At 46.6% G+C, this 24637-nt stretch overlaps 1 protein-coding gene across 1 annotated transcript in view; it reads right to left on the bottom strand.

The window, feature by feature from the left end:
• Positions 1-24637, bottom strand: part of DGAT2 (diacylglycerol O-acyltransferase 2) — a 57128-nt gene that overhangs the window by 12149 nt on the left and 20342 nt on the right. The window contains exons 2-4 of the mRNA XM_081860627.1: positions 11466-11585; positions 3357-3464; positions 1007-1077 (exon numbers count right to left, since the gene is read on the bottom strand). Coding sequence (XP_081716753.1) covers positions 1007-1077; positions 3357-3464; positions 11466-11585 — 299 coding nt within the window. The remainder of the gene's footprint in view (positions 1-1006; positions 1078-3356; positions 3465-11465; positions 11586-24637) is intronic.

The following is a 24637-nucleotide window of genomic DNA, read 5'->3' as shown; positions in this document are numbered from 1 at the left end:
ATTATAACGTTCTGCATTATTCAGCCCAGACCCTGAGGTCCAGCTCCGAGGGCCTTCTGGCAGTTCCCTCCCTGCGAGAAGTGAGGTTACAGGGAACCAGGCAGAGGGCCTTCTTGGTGGTGGTGCCTGCCCTGTGGAACGCCCTCCCAGCAGATGTCAAGGAAATAAACAACTATTCTACTTTTAAAAGACAACTGAAGGTGGCCCTGTTTAGGGAAGTTTTTAATGTCTGGTTCTGTATTGTTTTTAATATTCAGTTGGAAGCCGCCCAGAGTGGCTGGGGAAACCCAGCCAGATGGGCGGGGTATAAATAATAATAATAATAATTTATTATTATTATTATTATTATTATTATTATTACTCTCATTATATTTTATTTTATTTAAGTTATTTTTTTATTTGACTATTTTTTATTTTATTTAAGTTATTAAGTTATTATTATTTTTTTATTTAAGAAGTGAGGGCAGAGGGCCTTCTTGGTGGTGGCGCCCGCCCTGTGGAACGCCCTCCCATCAGATGTCAAGGAAATAAACAACTATCTGACTTTTAGAAGACATCTGAAGGCAGCCCTGTTCAGGGAAGTTTTTAAAGGTTGATGTTTTTCTGTGGCTTTATATGTGCTATAAGTCTTCCAGAGTGGCTGAGGAAACCCAGGGTATAAACTATTATTATTATTATTATTAAGCACAGAGACGGAGGACCTCTGAGGCCTGAGATGTTATGGAACATCAGCCCCCTTCAGCCCCAGGGGAGAGGGGTTGTAGTCCTCCACAGCTAGAAGGCGCCAGTTTTCTATCCCGGCCTTAAGAGATGAAGGCCAACAATGGCAAAACCACCACCCATCCACTAACGAACCCATAAAACAGGCTTTTCTGCAAGCCCAGCATGGCCAGAACGATAAGACAAGAAGCAACGCGGACTGGCCTTTTCAAGGAAGGCTTCTCCCAATTAATTTATTTTTTTTAAAAAAGGAAGCCAGAGAAAAACAGGTCGCAGCAGTACTTACTCGGATCGGGAAGTAGTCCCGGAAATATCTCCAGACAGCCCAGTTTCTGACCCACTGCGATCTTCTACCACCTTTTGGGATTAAAAATAATAATAATTAATGGAGCAGCTGTCAGTGGTTGATCAGAAAGAACAGATGAAAGAGACCAGGCATGGAATGTGCAGTTGTCAAAGTCTGGGTGGATAAAACGGAAAGCTGGTGGGAAGAAGGCGCAGACCCTGGGAAGTGGGTTCTTTTAAAAAGAGACAAAAACCCAAGGAAGGCCCTGGATCACCTCCAAGTGTGCCAACTTAAATATTGGGGGAGCAGGTTAAGCCCCACCCCACAAAATCAGTCACAAGACATGGCACACACAGACCATTGGAATGGCATTGCCCATCAACTGTGGGGGAGCCCAGATCCCTGAAATATTTTATGGGATCTTGGACCCTATGATCGCCTCCATTTAAAGCAGGCATAGGCAAACTCGGCCCTCCAGATGTTCTGGGACTACAATTCCCATCATCCCTGACCACTGGACCCATTAGCTAGGGATGATGGGAGTTGTAGTCCCAAGACATCTGGACTACATCTGGAGTTTGCCTATGCCTGGTTTAAAGATTTGCTGTAACCCTCCCTCCTTTTGAAGAAGCGTGGGTGATAAATAGAATATGTAACTAACAATAACAATTCCCGCTGGTATCAACAGAGTATCAGCACAGCAAAGGAATGGGGTGAACTGGGGTTCAAATGGGTCCGTGCTCACTGTACTAAGCTCCTACTTGGAAAATGGGTGTGAATTCACCCACAGGGTTTCAACTTTGTTGTTGTTTAGTCGTGTCCGACTCTTCGTGACCCCCTGGACCAGAGCACGCCAGGCACTTCTGTCTTCCACTGCCTCCCGCAGTTTGGTCAAACTCATGCTGGTAGCTTCGAGAACACTGTCCTACCATCTCGCCCTCTGTCATCCCCTTCTCCTTGTGTCCTCCATCTTTCCCAACATCAGGGTCTTTTCCAGGGAGTCTTCTCTTCTCATGAGGTGGCCAAAGTATTGGAGCCTCAGCTTCAGGATCTGTCCTTCCAGTGAGCACTCAGGGCTGATTTCCTTCAGAATGAATAGATTTGATTTTTTTGCAGTCCATGGGACTCTCAAGAGTCTCCTCCAGCACCAGAATTCAAAAGCATCCATTCTTCGGCGATCAGCCTTCTTTGTGGTCCAGCTCTCACTTCCATACATCACAACTGGGAAAACCATAGCTTTAACTATACAGACCTTTGTTGGCAAGGTGATGTCTCTGCTTTTTAAGATGCTTTAATGGCCCTCAAGCAGCTCATCACTGAACCCAGACCCTGGTCCATGCCCGATTCAGATGTTATGCAGAGCTAGAGCTGTGTGTCTTCAGCATACTGGAGACATTTTGCTTCAAATCCTCTAGTGCTGGCATGGCCAAACTTGGCCCTTCAGATGTTTTGGGACTGCGACTCACATCATCCCTGACCACTGGTCCTGTTAGTTAGAGATGATGGGAGTTGTAGTCCCAAAACATCTGGAGGGCAGAGTTTGCCTATGCCTGGTTCAAAGGCTTGGAAGGTATGAAGATTTTCCCCTCTTAAAAAACTCTGCATGGATTTGGGATGAAGCAGGGATACGGACCACATTGAGGCTGTTGCCTCCACCTCAATGCATAAAATCATAGAGTTGTACAGTGGTAACTCTGGTTAAGAACTTAATTCGTTCTGGAGGTCCGTTCTTAACCTGAAACTGTTCTTATCCTGAGGTACCACTTTAGCTAATGGGGCCTCCTGCTGCTGCAGCGCCACTGGAGCACGATTTCTGTTCTCATCCTGAAACAAAGTTCTTAACCCGAGGTAGTATTTATGGGTTAGCAGAGTCAGTAACCTGAAGCGTATGTAACCCAAGGTACCACTGTACATGGGTAGGCAAACTAAGGCCCAATTTCCTTCTCAATCCAGCCCATGGACAGTCCAGGAATCACTTTAGCTAATGGGGCCTCCTACTGCTGCTGCGCTGCTGCTACACAATTTCTGTTCTCATCCTGAAGCAAAGTTCTTAACCCGAGGTAGTATTTCTGGGTTAGCGGAGTCTGTAACCTGAAGCATCTGTAACCTGAAGCGTATGCAACCCGAGGTACCACTGTATTGTTGGAAGGGACCCTGAGGGCATAGCTGTCAACTTTCCCCTTTTCTTGCGAGGAATCCTATTCGGAATAAGGGGGTTTCCCTTAAAAAAAAGGGAAACGTTGACAGCTATGCCTGAGGGTCATCTAGTCCAACCCTCTGCAAGGCAGGAATCTTTTTGCCCAACGTGGGACTCGAACCCCCAGCCTTGCCGACTGAGCTATTCACCTACCTTTCTTCGGAGTATTCCAGTCAAACACAAGCCAGGCCAGGTACGCAGCTGCAATCAGCCAGCAGTCCGTACAGAGGATGTACATGAGGATAACAGTACAGGCCACACCTGGGGCAGAGATGAAGAGCAGGGAGAAGCAGAATTAACTCATTTTGCTAAGAAGGGATTAGTCCTGGCATACAAACACATACCCTCGCCTCTTGAACCCTTCTGCATCGCTCTTTGCAACCCTCCCCTGCCCGGCCAAGCTAAATCGGATTGTGTTGTTTAAGGCTTAAGTGACATCACAGCCGACCGGCTAAGCCCTCTGCACAGATTCATCCAAAAAAAGCTTTCTCCAAAGCCACCTCAGGTTACTCCGAAGAGATATTACCAGCCGGCTTCAGAGTCTACCTGGGTCACATGCTCCCAGATGTTTTCAACTTTAGGATGTGCCAATATCGAATTCTTATGTTTCAAGGCTTACATTTGTGCCAAGAATGTGCCAATGTCAGATTCTCATTTTTCAAAGCTTCAGTTTAATAATAATAATACAGTGGTACCTCAGGTTAAGTACTTAATTCGTTCCGGAGGTCCGTACTTAACCTGAAACTGTTCTTAACATGAAGCACCACTTTAGCTAATGGGGCCTCCTGCTGCCGTGCCGCCGGAGCACGATTTCTGTTCTCAACCTGAAGCAAAGTTCTTAATCCGAGGTAATATTTCTGGGTTAGCGGAGTCTGTAACCTGAAGCGTATGTAACCTGAAGCATACGTAACCTGAGGTACCACTGTAATAATAATAATAAATTATTATTATTATTATTATTATTATTATTATTATTATTATTTATATCCCGCCCATCTGGCTGAGTTTCCCCAGCCACTCTGGGTGGCTTCCAACTAAATATTAAAAACAATACAGTCATACCTCGGGTTGAATGTGCTTTGGGTTGAGCACGTACGAGTTGCGCTCCGCAGCAACCCAGAAGTAACAGAGCGCGTTACCTCCGGGTTTTGCCGCTTGCACATGCGCAGACGCTCAAAATGACGTCACATGCATGCGCAGAAGTGTCGAAAAGCGACACCCTCGTGCGCAGACGTGCCATCACTAGTTACGTTTGCTTCTAGATATGAACAGGGCTCCGGAACAGATCCCATTCGTATCCAGAGGTACCGCTGTACAGCATCAGACATTAAAAACTTCCCTAAACAGGGAACAAAGCTTCCGCAGCAGTTTGTTGGTGGGCGGGAAATTAAGCCCTCGTTGAAAAATTCACCCACATTCCAATGCTAATTTCTCCCCAAAGACGCATTTCCCCTTGCAATTCAATGCCTTTTAATATGTTATTTTCACCCACATGTGCATTTATGTACACACTTTGCCCACCTGGTACATGCAGTTTGTGACGTGTTACTTGGTGGGAGAACTGCCTGGCCAAATTCAGAGTAGTGCAAATTTCAAAAGGCTAGGTGTATTTTCGTTTGCTTCTTGTTTCGGAAAGTGGGACTTAGGTAGGCTTGCATTTGAATAAGAACCAATTCGAATTTCTCCGTCACCCCAAACTGCAACTCCCAATCAGCCACAGGAAGTGCAGCTCAGGCTAACAGGCTGGTGTGGAAACTATGTGCAGCCAACATACCAATTTCTCCAAGATCGCTGCTTCAAAAAATTCATTTGAGGTAGACGCAAAGTGAATCCATATTCACAGTGTTAGAAACTCAGATATATAAGCTAATCGCCAAATGGCACCTTAAACCCAGGTTATGGTCACCGCAATGGAATGACTAAGCGCCTTTTTTTCCTTTTCTTTTTTTTTTTTTAGCAATGAGGTTTTTTATTCAGGACAATACCTCAAGGACCGCCTCTTTCCATATGAACCTACTCGGTCCCTGAGATTATCTTCTGAGGCCCTTCTATGTGTGCCTCCTCCTCGAGAGGTCCGGAGGGTGGCAACATGAGAACGGGGCCTTCTCTGCAGTGGCTCCCCGTCTGTGGAATGCTCTGCCCAGGGAACTGATTTCCATCCTATGCCCTTTTAAAATGTGTGATTTTTTGGAGGAAGAGGGGGCTATTGGGGTGTTGTTTTTATTTCTATCATGTATTTTGTGGTTCTATATCTTGGTTTTGTACTGTGAACCGCCCTGAGACCCCTGGGTACAAGGCAGTATATAAATTAAATTAAAATAAATAAGTATTAATTTCACTTTGATGCTGCTTTTAAAGGGGGGGAAACCTCAAAGTGGTTTACAACGCATTGAAACATCGAATAAAACAATCCTGAATAAAACAAACTCAAGTTTCAAGGGAAATATTTCAGATCCTTCTCTAAGGGACATTTTGCTTTCCCCATATTTATTTACCAGCTTAATTTATAGAGCTGCTCCATAGCAGAAGGTCTCTAGGAAACCAGGGTGGTGTAGTGGTTAGAGTATCAGTCTCCAGCCTGGCAACCAGAGCTCTCCACGTGGTTGCAATCGGACCCATGCCAGTTGCAAAACGTGCCTGGCTAATTTCTAACACAGACCAAGTCTGAGGGCTCATCCAGATTTCCTGTTGCACCATCTTTAAAGCTCCGTGTCCCAGGAAAACCCGCTCTTTAACGCTGTATCGGAACAAACAGCGGTTCGGATTTCCCACAGATTGCTGTTTGTTCCGACTCAGCGCTAAAGAGCGGGGTTTTACGGGGATAGCGCCAGGGCAAAAAGAAAACATAATGTTCAGACATGAAGCTTTAAACTGTGCCTAGAAACACAGGACAAAAGGCAGTCTGGATGAGCCCTGTTCTCTTGCACTTTGCACACCAATAAGAAAACAACAACATGTTTATATGCGAGAGGAGCAAGAGGGAGGGACCGGTGCCTGAGAGGAACGTTCAGCTCCTGCTATGCTCAAAACGCAAGTAAACTGGGTACAGGTTGTTTTGCCCCACAGGGCAAAGTTCAGACGAACATAAGCACTCTGCTGGATCAAGCCAAAGCACCATTTACCGTATTTTTTACTCCACAGGGCGAACCGGACTATAGGGCGCACCTAGTTTTTAGGGGGGGGGATAAAGAAAAAAAAATAGTATTCCCCCCCCCTCAGCCTCAAAGAGCAAAGAAGCCAAGATAGCGAGCGGGGATCTGGGGCGGGGGAAGCCCGAGCTTCCCCCGACCCTAGCCCCCCAAACAGGTCCAGGAGCGGCAGTAAAATTGTGTGCAACCTCGCCGCCGCTCCCGGAGCTTGCAGGGCTGGGGGCGGGGTAAACCCAAGCTTCCCCTGACCCCAGCCCCCAGAACAGACTGCTATCTGCACTGCGCTCCCCGGGTTTCAGGCTGCAATCTGCAAGCCTTCGGAGCGCTCCGAAGGCTTGTGGATAGCTGCCTGAAGCCTGAAGAGCAAGAGGGGTCGGTGCGCACCGACCCCTCTCGCTCTCCAGGCTTCAGAGAAAGCCTGCATTCGCCCCATAGGACGCACACACATTTCCCCTTCATTTTTGGAGTGGAAAAGGTGCGTCCTATAGAGCGAAAAATACGGTAGTTCAATATCCTAAAAAAGCCAATGCAATTCTGGGCTGCATCAATAGGAGTATAGCATCTAGATCAAGGGAATTAATAGTGCCACTATATTCTGCTCTGGTCAGACCTCACCTGGAGTACTGTGTCCAGTTCTGGGCACCACAGTTCAAGAAGGACACTGACAAACTGGAACGTGTCCAGAGGAGGGCAACCAAAATGGTCAAAGGCCTGGAAACGATGCCTTATGAGGAACGGCTAAGGGAGCTGGGCATGTTTAGCCTGGAGAAGAGGAGGTTAAGGGGTGATATGATAGCCATGTTCAAATATATAAAAGGATGTCACATAGAGGAGGGAGAAAGGTTGTTTTCTGCTGCTCCAGAGAAGCGGACACGGAGCAATGGTTCCAAACTACAAGAAAGAAGATTCCACCTAAACATTAGGAAGAACTTCCTGACAGTGAGAGCTGTTTGACAGTGGAATTTGCTGCCAAGGAGTGTGGTGGAGTCTCCTTCTTTGGAGGTCTTTATGCAGAGGCTTGACAACCATATGTCAGGAGTGCTCTGATGGTGTTTCCTGCTTGGCAGGGGGTTGGACTCGATGGCCCTTGTGGTCTCTTCCAACTCTATGATTCTATGATTCTATGTTTCCAGCCTTTGTGTCACGTTTTCAGGCATCTTTTTAACACAGAGTTGGTCTAGCCCAGTGGTTTTCAACCCTGGGGTGCCTTGAATGGTGTTCAGGGGTGAACTCTTTCCTGCCCTCCCTGATGCCCTCTCATGTCTCTGCCTCCCAAACACAGCAGAGGTTATATTTTCTGAGACTCCTCCGGAAAAACAATCTCTCAAAGGACCTGTTGATGGCATTTTACCATTGCACTGTGGAGAGTGTACTAACTTATGGTCTGTGTGTGTGGTTTGGGAGCTGCACGGCTAGGGAAAAAACAATGCTATCCAGGGTTGTAAAGACTGCGGAGAGAATAATTGGGTGCACTCTTCCCACCTTAGAGCAAATCTATGCTGCCAGGTGCCATAAAAAGCGGCAGAGATAGCGCAGGATAGTGCGCACCCCGGAAATGATCTCTTTCAGCTCCTGCCTTCTGGAAGAAGGTTCAGGGTCATAAAGACTAGGACTAGCCGCCTGAGAAATAGTTTCTACGCAAATGCAATTCTGGTTCTAAATGCAGCATAAGGAGTCTCTATAGTATATTGTATTTTAAAATGGGGTTTCAGAGTTTTTAGGGGTTTTTGAATGTTTTATGTAGATTTTCAATTTCATTGTTCTGTATGGGACAATGCCAATGAAGATATTGTATCGTATATCATATATATTGTATATGCATTTTAAATAAAAGGACACATTCTACTCAGGTAAAAACACCAGGCAGGCCCCACAAATAACCTAGCGATGCATTTTAAATAAAAGGACACATTCTGCTCATATAAAAACATGCTCATTCCCAGACCATCCGGGGGCCGGATTGAGAAGGTGAATTGGGGCGCATCCGGCCCCTGGGCCTTAGTTTGCCTACCCCTGATCTAGGCAAATAAGAAGCACCATCAGAGTTGAGGGACACAGTCCAACCAAGAAAAAACATTTGGGGCACAATGAGGGTCTGGCTTGAGAAGGGGGTGCATGGCTTGGGGAGATATCAGAGGGTCAGGTGAAGCTTGTGGGGGCTGCATTGTCCCCCCATACCTGAAATACCCACACCCACATTGCGTGCCTTCTAGGTGTTAGTGCAAATCTGTTTAGCTTCCATGTGCGCCATGTTAGAGAGAGCCAGTTCTCCACAACGACAAACCCCTCCTGGCTCAGAAAAGATGTCCACCTTTCTGTTTTTCGATAGCAATGACCCAAAGTTGCAGGCCACCCCCTGTTCCCAATTTAACCATGGTGGACCCTCCCTCCATTCATTTATCTGCACTCGGGACCCTTTAAGGTACGCAGGTGGTGCTGTGGGTTAAACCACAGAGCCTAGGACTTGCTGATCGGAAGGTTGACTGTTCAAATCCCCGCGACGGGGTGAGCTCCCGTTGCTCGGTCCCTGCTCCTGCCAACCTAGCAGTTCGAAAGCATGTCAAAGTGCAAGTAGATAAATAGGTATCGCTCTGGCGGGAAGGTAAACGGTGTTTCCGTGCGCTGCTCTAGTTCGCCAGAAGTGGCTTAGTCCTGCTGGCCACATGACCCAGAAGCTGTATGCCGGCTCCCTCGGCCAATAAAGCGAGATGAGCGCTGCAACCCCAGAGTCGGCCATGACTGGACCTAATGGTTGGGGTCCCTTTACCTTTACCTTTAGGGACCCTTTGGGGGAAGCCATAATCTTCTGTGAATCCCGAGTCTACCACGAATCAGGTCTGCTGGGGCTGCCTCACATTCTAAGAATATATGAAACGCCCATATTTGTCCTCTGATGTTTGAGGAACATCCTGTTATTTACTCAGCACTATCCGTTTAAGGCATGTTAGAACGCTTCCGAAAAACAGAGGAACATGAGCTTCCCTGGGCACGCTCCGCCTCATGCCGCCCCGGCCCAAGAACACGGCACTCCAAAGCTTGCCAGCAGGGAGACGGAGAACGAAACGTAACAAGAGGACTGCCAACAAATGTGGGCCACTTTTGGACATCATCTTGGCACTGGGTGTGTTTTCTTCACATGCAATATTCAGCATTCCCAAGGTCCGGGGAATGAGGATGCCATCGTACCTCCATTTAACGCAGGGGTCGGCAAGGCTTACCAGGCACGGCACGGTGCGGGGACTCTCTTCTGCGGCTCCGGAAATGGCTTCTGTGCAGCGCAACGCAGGAAATCGCATCTGCGCATGTCTGTGGCTCCGGAAATCACTTCTGCGCATTCCCAGATGCTGAAAACCGCGCAGACGCAATTCCCGGCGTCTGGGCATGCACAGAAGCGATTTCCAGAGCCGTGGAGGAGAGTCCCCACGCCACTCTGTGCTGGTTTAGGGGCAGCTCATGGGCCGGTTAAGCAACCCTCACAGGCCGATTCCGGCCCATGGGCCTTAGGTTGCTGACCTCTGATTTATCGCTTGCCACTTGAAGGAGGCTATGTTTTGAAGTGAGGCCTGCAGCAATATGTCCCCGTCACCCACATTCAGTTAGATTTTTTTTTTATCCACCGAGCACTGGGCTGTTTTGGGGTTTGTGAAGGTCTCCCTAGCTTGTCAGCACTTCCAGAGTTCCAGCAAAACCTGCTCCCTCTCATGCAAAGATGGTGTTGTTTTGGCAGTCAGGGAGCTGAAGAAAACTGGAAATATGAAACGGGGATGGTACTTAGATCTTGTTGCTGTTGAGGGTGAAAATTTGGCGACGGAGGTGTCTGGGTTCCCAGGAGTCTACCAGGAATTGGCTGCTTGGTTCAAACCAATGCAGAACTCACCCCTAGCTCCAACAAAATAAAAAAATTCCTTCCAGTAGCACCTTAGAGACCAACTATGTTTGTTATTGGTATGAGCTTTCATGTGCATGCATAATGATAATGATAATTTATTATTTATACCCCGCCCCAGCCACTTCTATCTGGCTAGAATGTGTCCTTCAACTCTTCTAAGGCTTCTCGGTTGGTCAGATGGAGCAGTGAGAAGGGTGATTTGAATGTGTCTAGAAACTAGCCTTCTGCACACAGGTAGAATCATGGAATGGTAGAGTCAGAAGGAACCCCAAGGTTCATCTAGTCCAGCCCCCTCAGGGTCCCTTTCCAATTCTTCAGTCCTATGAGTCTACGATCCCCTTGGCTGGAGATGCACAGACTGTTAGAATTCCTGCTCCATGGTTGCAGTCATGGGATTTTTGTCTTTCACATGACGGTGTATGTTTTGACTCCACAGAGTGGGAAGTGACGGAGACAGGATGTTTATGTTACTGTGTTCCATGAAGTGGGACTATTGTCCTTTGTTTTTTCTCTCTTTGCTGTCTGATGCTAGAGAGAGAGGGAGCCATGTTGCAGTGCTCCCTGGGTAAAGGTAAAGGTAAAGGGACCCCTGACCATTAGGTCCAGTCGTGACCAACTCTGGGGATGCGGCGCTCATCTCGCTTTATTGGCTGAGGGAGCCGGCGTACAGCTTCCGGGTCATGTGGCCAGCATGACTAAGCCGCTTCTGGCGAACCAGAGCAGCACACGGAAACACCGTTTACCTTCCCGCCGGAGCGGTACCTATTTATCTGCTTGCACTTTGACGTGCTTTCGAACTGCTAGGTTGGCAGGAGCAGGGACCGAGCAACGGGAGCTCACCCCGCCGCGGGGATTCCAACCGCCGACCTTCTGATCGGCAAGTCCTAGGCTCTGTGGTTTAACTCACAGCTCCACCCATGTCCCGCTCCCTGTGTGTTTATATGTAAATAAAGTAGATTAGCCAAAATGCTGAGGTCTGTCACGCATGATGCACAAACTGCGGATCCCTAAGTGTGCCAGTGTCGGTTGGCATCAGTCGCTGGGGTGTTTGGGCAGAAGAAAGCTTTTGAAGCTCCTGAACGATCGACCAGGAGGAAGGAATCATGCCAGTCTGGCATGTGTCTCTGCCAGGGTCCTACTCGAGTGTAGGCCGAGCTCCTGACACAGACACGGTTTAAAAACAGACCTGCCAACCAATCGCCGACAAAAAGCAGAAAGGCTTACCCATGATGAGGAAACTCAGCACCCATTGTAGTACTGAGATGATCTGCAGTTGTTTCTCCACTTTAGACTTAGACAGCCAGGACAGATCCTGAAATGCGGACAGGATACCGGACCCCGTGCCTGGAGAAAGAGGGGGAGAAAAGCAGAAAGACTTAGTCAGCAGGTCCTTAGCAGAAACAAAAAAACAGAAAATTATGCAACAGAGTCTCAAAATTCCAGTCGCTTTCTGGTTGTAGGAATTAACACACGTAAACCATGGTCCTATTTACTCGTTGGTCCTCTGCGTGAAAGGGGAACTGGGCTACACATCCTGGCATTAATAATAATAATAATGTATTATTTATACCCCGCCCATCTGGCTGGGTCCCCCCAGGCACTCTGGGCGGCTTCCAACAAAACACTAAAATACAATAACCTATTAAACATTAAAAGCTTCCCTAAACAAGGCTGCCTTCAGATGTCTTCTAAAACTCTGGTAGTTGTTTTTCTCTTTGACATCTGGTGGGAGGGCATTCCACAGGGCAGGCGCCACCACCGAGAAGGCCCTCTGCCTGGTTCCCTGTAATGTGGCTTCTCGCAGGGAGGGAACCACCAGAAGGCCCTCAGAGCTGGACCTCAGTGTCCGGGCAGAACAGTGGGGATCCAAATGGTCCTCTTCTTCCAGGCGTGCTCATAAGCCCCACCCACCACCCCATAACCTCCAGAGAAGACTCGGCCAGGGGTAGCCAATGAGGTGCACGGCAGAAGTTGTTGGACTACAACTCCCATCAGCCTTAATCAGCATGGACATTGACCAGGAATGATAGGAATTGTAGTCCAACAACAACTGGAGGGTACCACTTTGACTACCTACCCCTAGTCAAAGGATTAGGTCTAGACCAGGGTTTCCCAAATTTGGGTTTCTGGCTGTTTTTTGGACTACAGCTCCCATCATCCCTAGCTAGCAGGACCAGTAGTCAGGGATAATAATAATAATAAATTTTATTTATGCTCCGCCCTCAGGGCGGCTAACAACTAATAATAAAAACAAGTTGATTGAAATACAACTTAAAAACAAGATTGAAATACAACATTAAAACATTAAAATGCAGCCTCATCACAGGAGGAGAAAGGGAAAAAGAAAGAGAGGGGGGAAATCAAACTGACTCCAAGCCAAAGGCCAGGCAGAACAACTCTGTCTTACAGGCCCTGCAGAAAGAAATCAGATCCTGCAGGGCCCTTGTCTCATGAGACAAGAGCGTTCCACCAGGCCGGAGCCACTGTAGAGAAGGCCCTGGCTCTGGTTGAGGCTAATCTGACTTCCTTAGGGCCCGGGACCTCTAGGGTGTTGCTATTTATGGACCTTAAGGCCCTCCATGGGGCATACCGGGAGAGGCGGTCCCGTAGGTACGAGGGTCCTAGGCCGTGAAGGGCTTTAAAGGTCAAAACCAGCACCTTAAAACTGACCCTGTACTCCACTGGGAGCCAATGCAGCTGGAAAAGCACTGGGTAAATATGCTCCCATGGCAGAGACCCCGTGAGGAGCCTCGCTGCAGCATTCTGCACCCGCTGGAGTTTCTGGGACAGCTTCAAGGGCAGCCCCGCGTAGAGTGAATTACAGTAGTCAAGCCTGGCAGTGACTGTCGCATGGATCACTGTGGCCAGGTCGGGGCGGGAAAGGTAAGGGACCAACTGCTTGATGCGGCAAAGGTGGAAAAGTGTCGCCTTGGCTGTTGCTGTAACCTGCGTCTCCATGGAAAGGGAGGCGTCAAGGATTACACCCAAACTCTTAACGGAAGGCAATTGCACTAACTGGGCCCCCGCAAGAGAAGGGAGTTGGTCCCTCATCCCCATGCCATCCCAACCCAGCCATAGAACCTCTGTCTTCAAAGGATTGAGTTTCAATCAGCTCCCACGAAACCATCGAAAAACAGCTGGAGACCCAAGTTTGGGCAACCCTGCTCTAGACCTTGCTGCCAGGCATTTAATGGTATGCAGTGTAACAATGAAACTCATAATCTGTTTTTTGTTAACATTTGGCGATTTCTTAATGGCGGCGATTTCGTTATTTTCATAAGGCGGTGTTGCTTTAATACTATGTAGGTAACAGTTTGTTTTTGTTTTTTTAAATAATTTTTATTAATTTTCACAAACAAAAACACACACACAAAAAAACATACACAAACAACACATGACTTCCCCATACCTCCCCTTCACTGCACCCTTGTTTCCAATTTTTTAGCAATCCTTCATTCCATTTTTATATTTAACTTCCCTCAGGTTTTCTTAACTTAAACATTTACAGCTGTAATTCTCTGTTTCTTATCCCTTGACATTTTATCAGTCTGAAATTTTACAACAGTTCTTAAGATATATTTTGAATTTTTCCCAGTCCTCTTCCACTGTCTCTTTCCTCTGATCACGGATTCTGCCAGTCATCTCTGCCAGTCCCATAAATTCAGTCACCTTCGTCTGCCATTCTTCCAGAGTAGGTAATTCTTGCATCTTCCAATACTTTGCCAAAAGGATTCTTGCTGCTGTAGTTGCATACATAAAAAATGTCCTATCTTTCTTTGGTACCAATTGGCCGACCATGCCCAAGAGAAAAGCCTCCGGTTTCTTTGCAAATGTCCACTTAAGGATTTTCTTAATTTCATTATAGATCATTTCCCAGTAGGCCTTAATCTTTGGGCAGGTCCACCAAAGGTGGTAGAAGGTTCCTTCACATTCGTTACATTTCCAGCATTTATTATTGGGCAAATGGTATATCTTTGCAAGCTTGACTGGGGTCATGTACCACCTATAGATCATTTTCATTATGTTTTCTTTCAAGGCACTACATGCCGTAAATTTAAGGCCTGTGGTCCATAACTGTTCCCAGTCAGCGAACATACTACTATGTTCGCTGACTGTAGGTAACAGTTTGTTGCTGTGTTAAAAAAAAAACTTTATGTATTTGTAGTCATGTTTATTCGGCGTCCTTTTTTTCTTTTCAAAAGGCATGCAAGAAATATTTATTTGTTTGTATGCTTGCTGCTCTTGGGAGCCATTGGCAGAAGGGGAGCATAAAAGCCACTTGAAAAATAAATATATGCAGAACTTGTGCCTAATTTTTGCAATAAAGCAGATCCAACAAGTCATAACCACCCCAGCTGGATCATGCCAAAGATCCAACATTCTGTCTCACAAAGGCAGATCAGATGCTTCTGAGATGTTCACAAAGAGAACAATAAGGCAAAGTCTTGCAACTGGTATTCAGCTGGTATAGACAGCAATAGACCACATTGTGTGCGATAATCTGGCCAGTCTCTTTATAAAGAAGCATAAACCAGTTCTGTTCACAGCTGAAATCTACTGACAACGCCTGTGAGCACGGTCTCAACACCCTCGTTTTCAGCATTCTCTTTAAAAAGGCTCACAGAAAATGTTACAAGCCCAATACAGTGGTACCTGGGGTCTACGAACAGCCCTGCTAATGAACTATTCGGTATACGAACTCCGCAAAACCGGAAGAAGGTGTTCCAGAGTTAGAGAACTTTACCTCGGTCTACGAATGTAATCCAAACAGTGGAAGGGCACCAGCGGCAGGAGGCCTCATTAGGGAAAGCGCACCTTGGTTTAAGAACGGCTTTGGTTTAAGAACGGACTTCCAGAACGGATTAAGTTCGTAAACCAAGATACCACTGTACACAGCCTTCCTTCAACCTCACCCCAAGTCCAAGCAGTGTTAGAAACTCAGGTGTATAAGCTACGTGAACCAGGGTTAAAGGTAAAGGTAAAGGGACCCCTGACCATTAGGTCCAGTCATGACCGACTCTGGGGTTGCGGCGCTCATCTCGCTTTATTGGCCAAGGGAGCAGCTTCCGGGTCATGTGGCCAGCACGACTAAGCCCCTTCTGGCGAACCAGAGCAGCACACGGAAACGCCGTTTACCTTCCTGCCGGAGTGGTACTTATTTATCTACTTGCACTTTGACATGCTTTCGAACTGCTAGGTTAGCAGGAGCAGGGACCAAGCAACGGGAGCTCACCCCATCGGGGGGATTCAAACCGCCGACCTTCTGGTCAGCAGGTCCTAGGCTCTATGGTTTAACCCGCAGCGCCACCCGTGTTACAGTTGCCTTAACGGAATGTCTTCTTGCAATTTTGGGAACAGACAGATCGAAAGTCGTCTTTTTCAATACAACTTTGGGGTTCTTGTAATTCATTCCGATTGTGCAGATAAAAGATCACTGGTAGAATTCTACTGGATGCGTTTTTAGCGTGTGAAAACAGCCCCGATCCAAGGATCCCCAGGCATGCACCTCCAGATGGGGGAGACGTCAGGCGCCATCCTGCCACCCAGGCATCTTCACTTGGTCACAAGTTGCCGATAGCCAGGTGCAAAATGTGTCTGGCGCCAGGCAAATTTCGAATGCCGCTTCCACGTTCCTTACATTACATGAGTTTGCTGTTGGGTATGCGCTTGTCAGGGAACCACAGCCGATCCTAACTCTGCCCAAGAGCGCATGTTTTCAAGCAGCTGGATGCCACGCGCCTGGCAAGTTGGATGCCAGCCCATCACCCTTCATAGTGGTCAATCTTGGGCTTCCCATGGGGCACATCCAAACTCAAAATGTGCGGGACGTGATACATAAATAGCAGTCAAATACAACATTCCTTGTTTTCCTAGAGTGGACATGCAAGGGGATGTTTCGTCCAGCCAGTCAGAACTTCCTGTTTCCTCCTGGGCTGGGACATACTTCCTTTTGCATGGGACTAGAGGTGGGCATGGGACATGGGTGGCGCTGTGGTCTAAACCACGGAGCCTCTTGGGCTTCCGATCAAAAGGTCGGCAGTTCGAATCCCCACGGCAGGGAGAGCTGCTGTTGCTCCCACTGCTTGCTTGCCAAAAAGTGCAAGTAGATAAATAGGTACCACTCTGGCGTTTCCGTATGCTGCTCTGGTTTCGCCCGAAGCGGCTTACTCCTGCTGGCCACATGACACGGAAAAGCTGTCTGCGGAGCAGACGAACGCCGGCTCCCTCAGCCAGCAAAGTGAGATGAGCGCCGCAACCCCAGAGTCGTCTGAGATCCCTCGTCAGAGATCCCTTTACCTTTTAGAAGTGGGCATGACCTTACCTGTGCAGGTAACAAAAGCACAAAGGCACACAGCCCTCCTCCCTCCTTTTTCCATCTTCCTTTCATTGTGTGAACTGCAGTGACTGCAAGTGTGCCGTCAATGGGATCAAACTCCCCATATGGGGTAGTTCCACATGTACATATTTGTAACTACCGTATTTTTCACTCTATAAGACGCACCAGACCACAAGACGCACCTAGTTTTTGGAGGAGGAAAACAATAAAAAAATATTCTGAATCTCAGAAGCCAGAACAGCAAGAGGGATCACTGCACAGTGAAAGCAGCAATCCCTCTTGCTGTTCTGGCTTCTGGGATAGCTGCGCAGCCTGCATTCGGTCCATAAGACACACACACATTTCCCCTTACTTTTTAGGAGGGGAAAAGTGAGTCTTATAGAGCAAAAAATACGGCAAGTCTGCCTTCTGGGATCCAACTGTGAACTGATGATGTGAGCAAACTTCTTTTATACACATGTCACAGTCTTGTTTAAAGAGGGATATAGGGGAACTTAAAAGGTAAAAGGACCCCTGACTGTTAGGTCCAGTCGCAGATGACTCTGGGGTTGCACGCTCATCTTGCTCTATAGGCCGAGGGAGCCGGCGTTTATTAGCATAAGCAGACATGTCAAGGCAAGACCCAGGTATTAGTACAGTGGTGCCCCGCAAGACGAATGCCTCGCAAGACGAAAAACCCGCTAGACGAAAGGGTTTTCCGTTTTTCGATGCGCTTCGCAAGACGATTTCCCCTATGGGCTTGCTTCGCAAGACAGAAACGTCTTGTGATTTTTTTCACTCCCCCCCCCTTTTTCTAAGCTGCTAAGCCGCTAATAGCCTCTTAGCCGCTAAGCCTTTAATAGCCGCTAAGCCGCTAATAGGGTTGCTTCGCAAGACAAAAAAACCGCTAGATGAAGAGACTCGCGGAACGGATTATTTTCGTCTTGCGAGGCACCACTGTATAGGCAAACACCTCTGAAGTCCCACCACCCAAAGTACAAGAGAACTTCCTTTGCATGTCTGGACCCTTTGGCAAGTCCGATGATGGGATTAGGCTTTCCTTGGCCAACAATCAGCTCAGCAATTGTCACCTCTGGGCACTTCCTGGGGTAGACGGTGTGCATACATGGAGGAAACTGGCAAAGGAGTTGATTTTATATGATGGTTCAAGCCAGGTAACTTCCCTGAGCTGCCAAGTCGAAAGGATACATTTATGCATAATACCTGTAACATTTAACAACTTTAAAGATGTGGCCCCTCCCGTAATTTCCGTAACAAGCTTTACACAAGAACAAGCGGCCATGTCTAAGCTTGGTCCCATGTGAGAAAGTCATACATATGGCAGACCGGGGGGGGGGGGGGATGCAGGAATCCCAGCAAGTACCGTATTTTTTGCTCTATAAGACTCACTTTTTCCCTCCTAAAAAGTAATGGGAAATGTATGTGCGTCTTATGGAGCGAATGCAGGCTGCGCAGCTATCCCAGAAGCCAGAACAGCAAGAGGGATTGCTGCTTTCGCTGCGCAGCAATCCCTCTTGCTGTTCTGGCTTCTGAGATTCAGAATATTTTTTTTTTCTTGTTTTCCTCCTCCAAAAACTAGGTGCATCTTATGGTCTGGTGCGTCTTATAGAGCGAAAAATACGGTAAGTAATTTGCAGAGGAGCCACAAGGACGCAATTCCATCGCTGTGGCATTCCTTGCCCATGTGGACAGGAGGCCTGCCAGTTATGGGGAGAAAACAGCAACGCCAAAAGTCAACAACCTTTCAAATAGCCTTGGTCCCAAAGATCAGCAAAACAGAAGGCCTGAGATTGAGCCACGAGACCCCTGCCAGCTTTTTGTTTCCTTACGTTGCAAAATCCCACAGGCGCTTGAACTTTTCGGCAGATGGACTATGGAAAGGGGAGGATTCGGCTAACACGCCCCCCTCCAAACCAAAGCAAAACAACCCACGCTCCTTGTTTGCAAGCAGCTTCCGCCCATCCGCAAATGGGCACAGAGAAAGTTACACATTGATGGATCCCCGAGAGACAGGAAATCCCAAGATGGCTCTTGGAGACCAGAATTTGCTTTTCGGTTTAACTTTTCACAAAGCCAGGAACAAGGCAATTGTGACTGTTTTCATCACCAGCTTTGGGGGGGGGGGGGAGAGAGACTTGATTTACACAAACGTAACACAGCCATGTAAATTTAAAAATGTGTTTCAATGTTTTATTTCACAATATGCATTTTTTAAAAACAAGTTAACCTCACGTTTTTCAAAACGTAAACAAAAGCAGGGGGGGGTTTAAATTGGAAATTTTATTTACAACATAAACACACACACCCAATAAAGTGGTACCTTGGGTTAAGTACTTAATTCGTTCTGGAGGCCCGTTCTTAACCTGAAACTGTTCTTACCCTGAAGCACCACTTTAGCTAATGGGGCCTCCTGCTGCCACCGTGCCGCCGGAGCACGATTTCTGTTCTCATCCTGAAGCAAAGTTCTTAACCTGAAGCACTATTTCTGTAGCGGAGTCTGTAACCTGAAGCGTATGTAACCTGAAGCACATGTAACCCGAGGTACCACTGTACAGAAATCCACCCTCATTAAACGTGAACATAACATATAATAAGCATAACATACAACAATACAAAACAACCAAATAAAAGACTTCCTTAATCCTGTATCTGGCCTCCTTATTTACTTCTTATAAGCCGTTTCTTTTATGAATAATTATTGAGATTTTTCTAATTACAACTTAAATATCCACAAAGTCTCCTGCAGACATTAATCAAAACAAGTCCAGGTATGTGTTTTGGGGTACTGTTTTGTGAAGTATTCTCTGCATTTCCCCCATGCAGTTTTTTTAAACATCTAACTTCATCGGTAATTTTAATGTGCATTTTACAGTGTTACTCAGAGGTTATAATTAAGTGATATAAAAACCCTGTTAAATAAATAAATGCACCAGGTTTCAAATGACAGGAGGTTCCCCTCTCTCTTGGCTTGCACCTGGAGATTTATTTTGGGGAGAATTTTGAGTCGGCAAGAACCCCTGGGCAAGAGGGACGATAATGTTCCCCATCTCCCTCTTCCCTCAATAGTAGTAAATTCTCCAAAGGCTGCTTTTACTGGGGTTTGTCTCCTTAAGTCAGCGTAACTGGACGCTTAAATGGCTTTTTCATTCATTTTTAATCGGTTTGTTTAGCGATATTGTGAGTCAAGCAGGAGGAGAGGGAACAAGGAAGCAGGCGCACAGACGGGCTTTTGATCTTCGGATGAAGGGTGGTATTATACAAAATTAATAATAATGTGCCACAAACATTATTATCCAAGAACGTAATTGCCCCCTCCATCTGTGCAAAAGACTTCAGCACCCTTCAATGGCTACATTCCAGAGCTGTGGTGTTTGTCTTGCTACTTAGATACCTTGATACCTAGAGCAGGTATCTAGATATCAATGTCCTGTCCTGGTTAAAGTGTCAGAATAAGGGCAGGGAGACTCAGGTTCGTAATACACTCATCCCTAAATCTTACTGGATTACCTTGAGTTAGTCACCATCTCTCAGCTTTACACGGGGTCACAGGAAAGCAGGGTGGATAAAAATCAATGGTGTTTTTTTAAAAAATAAATAAATCAGTTTTTTTATATTTAAATTGGATTTTTAAAATAAGATCCTTTTGGAGGAAAAAATATTTCTAAAGATTTTCTCTTTAACCACAGCTAATTCTCCCCTGGTCTCCTCGCTGGCCCAAATAGGACAAATTTAGCCAGCTAGCCCTGGTGATCATCTAAAGGCAATTGGATGGATTTCCCCCTTAAATTGATTTTTGAATTCTGAATTTATTGTTATCCACATTTTATACTGTATTTTATGCTGTTTTTTGTTGCATCAATTGTTTTAAATTTGTTGTTAGCCGCCCTGAGCCCAGTTTTCTGAACCGGAAAGGGCGGGTATAAATAAAATTTTATTATTATTATTATCATCATCATCATCCCATGGAAGGAACATTGGCAATACAGAAGCCAGGAGGTAGATCTTCCTCGAGTGCCATAAAAATAGCGTTGTGCGCCAGTGTGGTGTAGTGGTTCAGAACGGTGGACTCGTAATCTGGTGAACCGGGTCCGCGTCTCCGCTCCTCCACATGCAGCTGCTGGGTGACCTTGGGCTAGTCACACTTCTCTGAAGTCTCTCAGCCCCACTCACCTCACAGAGTGTTTGTTGTGGGGGAGGAAGGGAAAGGAGAATGTTTGAGACTCCTTAAAGGGAGTGAAAGGCGGGATATCAAATCTAAACTCTTCTTCTTCTTCTTAGCTGCATTGCATTGGTGACAGCAGCCATGAAATTAAAAGGCGCCTGCTTCTTGGGAGAAAAGCAATGACAAACCTAGACAGCATCTTAAAAAGCAGAGATATCACCTTGCCAACAAAGGTCCGTATAGTGAAAGCTATGGTTTTCCCAGTAGTGATGTATGGAAGTGAGAGCTGGACCATAAAGAAGGCTGATCGCCGAAGAATTTATGCTTTTGAATTGTGCTGCTGAAGGAGACTCGTGAGAGTCCCATGGACTGCAAGAAGATCAAACCTCTCCATTCTGAAATAGTCCAATCCAGAAGTCACCTTAAAGATGTTGGGAGCTCCTCTCACCCCAGGAACGAGAGCCAAAGCAGTCGTGCATCTTCCACGCTCGGGCTGCTCCTGCGAATTGCCGCACTTAAAATAGGCAGCTGAATCCAATGGAAGAGACTTGGTGTCTCCTCAAGGGCACAGCAGGGCAATTAGGCTCATCTCATGCAAAGGATGCAGGACTACTGTCAATGCCCATAGTTTTTGTGTGTCAAAGACGAAATCTCAGCAAAGATAGCTTCCTGGCCCTACACTTGCCAAAATCCTTGCCTTGACAACATTATTTAAAAGACGCAGAATACCTCTGTACCGAGTGCTACTGTGAGCTTAAGTAAGAATATCGGGACCTTACGGTATTTCTCAAACTTGGGTCTGCAGCCGTTTTCGGACTACAGTTCCCATCGTCCCTGGTCTTGCTAGCTAGGGAAGATCGGAGTTGTAGTCCCAAAACAGCTGAGGACCCAAGTTTGGGAAACACTGGCAAGGTGAGGGCGCACGTGAAAAGGTATGTCTGTTTATCCGCTTTTTTTTGGAAACATTTTTTCACCTCCTGTTCTATGAGACCTCCAGCAGAAGCAGCAGATTGGCGACCTCTGGCCAAGAGCGCAAGGCACGAAAATGTGATGCGTCCACCAGTTGGCAGGTGGCATGGAGTCTCGACCTCAGATGGAGACCAAAGCCCATAAAAAGGTCACACCACAGCCATCACAACTGCCCAATGGCCCACAAGATGGGTGGAAGTCATTTGGGCAGAGCTGGCATTGCATTGCAGAGGGCTGATGTTGCTAGAAGTTCCTTCCAATTCTATGATTGTATCTGTCAAAAGTAGGCCACCCATCAACCCACAAGCAATTGGGGCAAGGAAGGGCAGCCTTAAAAACGATGGCATTCATGGAAAACGAGCGAGGTCCCAACCAAAGAAGAACGGCAAATTAAAAGGTCCGTCTAGTTAAAGCTATGGTTTTCCTAGTTGTGATGTATGGAAGTGAGAGCTGGACCATAAAGAAGGCTGATCGCCGAAGAATGGATGCTTTTGAATTATGGTGCTGGAGGAGACTCTTGAGAGTCCCATGGACTGCAAGAAGATCAAACCTCTCCATTCTGAAGGAAATCAGCCCTGAGTGCTCACTGGAAGGACAGATCCTGAAGCTGAGGCTCCAAGACTTTGGCCACCTCATGAGAAGAGAAGACTCCCTGGAAAAGACCCTGATGCTGGGAAAGATGGAGGGCACAAGGAGAAGGGGACGAGATAGTTGGACAGTGTTCTCGAAGCTACCAGCATGAGTTTGACCAAACTGCGGGAGGCAGTGGAAAACAGGAGTGCCTGGCGTGCTCTGGTCCATGGGGTCACGGAGAGTCAGACACGACTAAACGACTAAACAACAACAAATATATGTTAAAAAAAAGATGGCATTCAATCAGCTGGCACGCACGTTAAAATACAACAGAGCAATCCAGAGTCGCACAAGTAGGTCACTAGCGCTTTAATAAACAGACCCGAGTGCGATGGCCAAAAGGCCATCAAGCACGTCACAGAACTTCTTCAAATCTCTTGGCAAGACTCGCCTTTCATTTTCACAGCTGCACGACCCACAGATTTGCCTTAACGTGAACATTCGCGTTGCGCAATTCCATCTCGTGGCTTTCAACGTCTTTCCCACCATCGCGACCCCATTCGTCCCTGCGTCAACCTTTCTGCACAGTCTGTTCCAAGGCAGAACAAAAGCCACTAGATAGATGTTGCAAGGCAGCCACAAGGAAACCCATTCTCCAATTTCTGGGGTTTCTCAAGACGGTGACAAATTCCTTGCCGCAGGAACGTCAAGGAGGAAGAGAAGGAAGGAAAACATACTGGTAACAATAGAAAAGAACTTCACCTACAACGCAGCCAGATTACTTAAGAGTATTAAAAGTTGAGTACTCTTATCGCTGTACCAGGACAAACTTCTTAATGGCTAACTATTGCTGTTTGGTTTTACTTTGAGTTACTTCAAGCAGGCAAATGTAAGGGAGATCACAGTGGGCTGCCAAAAACTGCATGTGCCATTACAGTGGTACCTCGGGTTACATACGCTTCAGGTTACACACTCCGCTAACCCAGAAATAGTGCTTCAGGTTAAGAACTTTGCTTCAGGATGAGAACAGAAATCGTGCTCCAGCGGTGCGGCGGCAGCAGGAGGCCCCATTAGCTAAAGTGGTGCTTCAGGTTAAGAACAGTTTCAGGTTAAGTACGGACCTCCAGAACAAATTAAGTACTTAACCCGAGGTACCACTGTATTTCTCCCGCAGCCACACACCATCTTCGTAGGCCATAAAATGATTTTTAAAATGATTTTTAATTTTATACATTTCAATAATTTTACAGTCATCTTAACACCTGGAAACTCAACTTCCTTCCCCCTCTTTCTGCAGTTCCTTAAATTCATTTCTTTATATTTTCTGCATATTCCAAATTAACTTACTCATTTATTCATCTACTTTAAATATATACTCTTATAAAACTGCAGGTTATTACAATAACCCTGCCAATGTTCTTATCTGTTTACAGTTTATTTGCAAATATTCAATAAACCACTTCTATTCTTTTATTAAAAGTTTGTTGTCTTGATTCCTTATTTTTCCAGTAAGTTTCGCCATTTCTGCATATTTTTGGATCCATTCTTCTTTCACTGGGACTTCTTTCCATTTTGGGGGCAAGTAACATTCTTGCCGCTGTAGCCGCATATGTGAATAAATTTCTATACAGCTCGGGTAGTTCTGCCCCTATAATTCCCAAAAGAAAACTGAATTTTGAGACAAGAGTCCCAGGATGAAAACTAAGTGGCCTACTCGACTCTTCTAATCCACCTTTGCTTTTAGAAAAAGACTTATCTGAGAAAATGTCAGCTCAAGACACCAACCCATGGTTATGGCACCATACCATAGTTTAAACCAACTGCCCGCCAACATGGTGCCCTTCAGATCTTTTGGCCCACAACCTCCCACCACGGCTGGAGCTTAAAGGAGTTGTAGACCCAAACATGTTGAGGGCACCACGTTGGGGAAGGCTTACCTTAAGCAATGCCCAAGTTGACCAAACCTAAATTCAGGAAATAGTGTTTGTTCTAATGCATGTCGGCACATTGTCTAGACCAGCCTTTCCCAACCTGTGGGTCCCCAGATGTTGTTAAACTACCACACCCATCACCCCTAGCTAGCAAGGCCAGAGCTTAGGGATGATGGGAGTTGTAGTCCAACAACATCTGGGGACCCACAGGTTGAGAACTGCTGGTCTAGACTGACCCACCTGGTCAGTTGGTATGATGAGGCTCATCATCTCAGGGTTGTGAGTTTGAGCACCACATTGGGAAAAAGGTTCCTACATTGGCTTCATGGTCTCTTCCAGCTCTACAATTCTATGATTCTATGACCCAAAGAGAGATACACACTAACCTTTCATATGTGGTGGACTTGTAAAAGGGTACTGGGGA

This window comes from Podarcis erhardii, assembly GCF_964252035.2.
Source record: "Podarcis erhardii genome assembly, chromosome: 4".
NCBI lineage: Eukaryota > Metazoa > Chordata > Lepidosauria > Squamata > Lacertidae > Podarcis > Podarcis erhardii.
The sequence above is the reverse complement of the archived record's forward strand: the minus strand, read 5'-3'. Positions and strand labels throughout refer to the sequence as shown.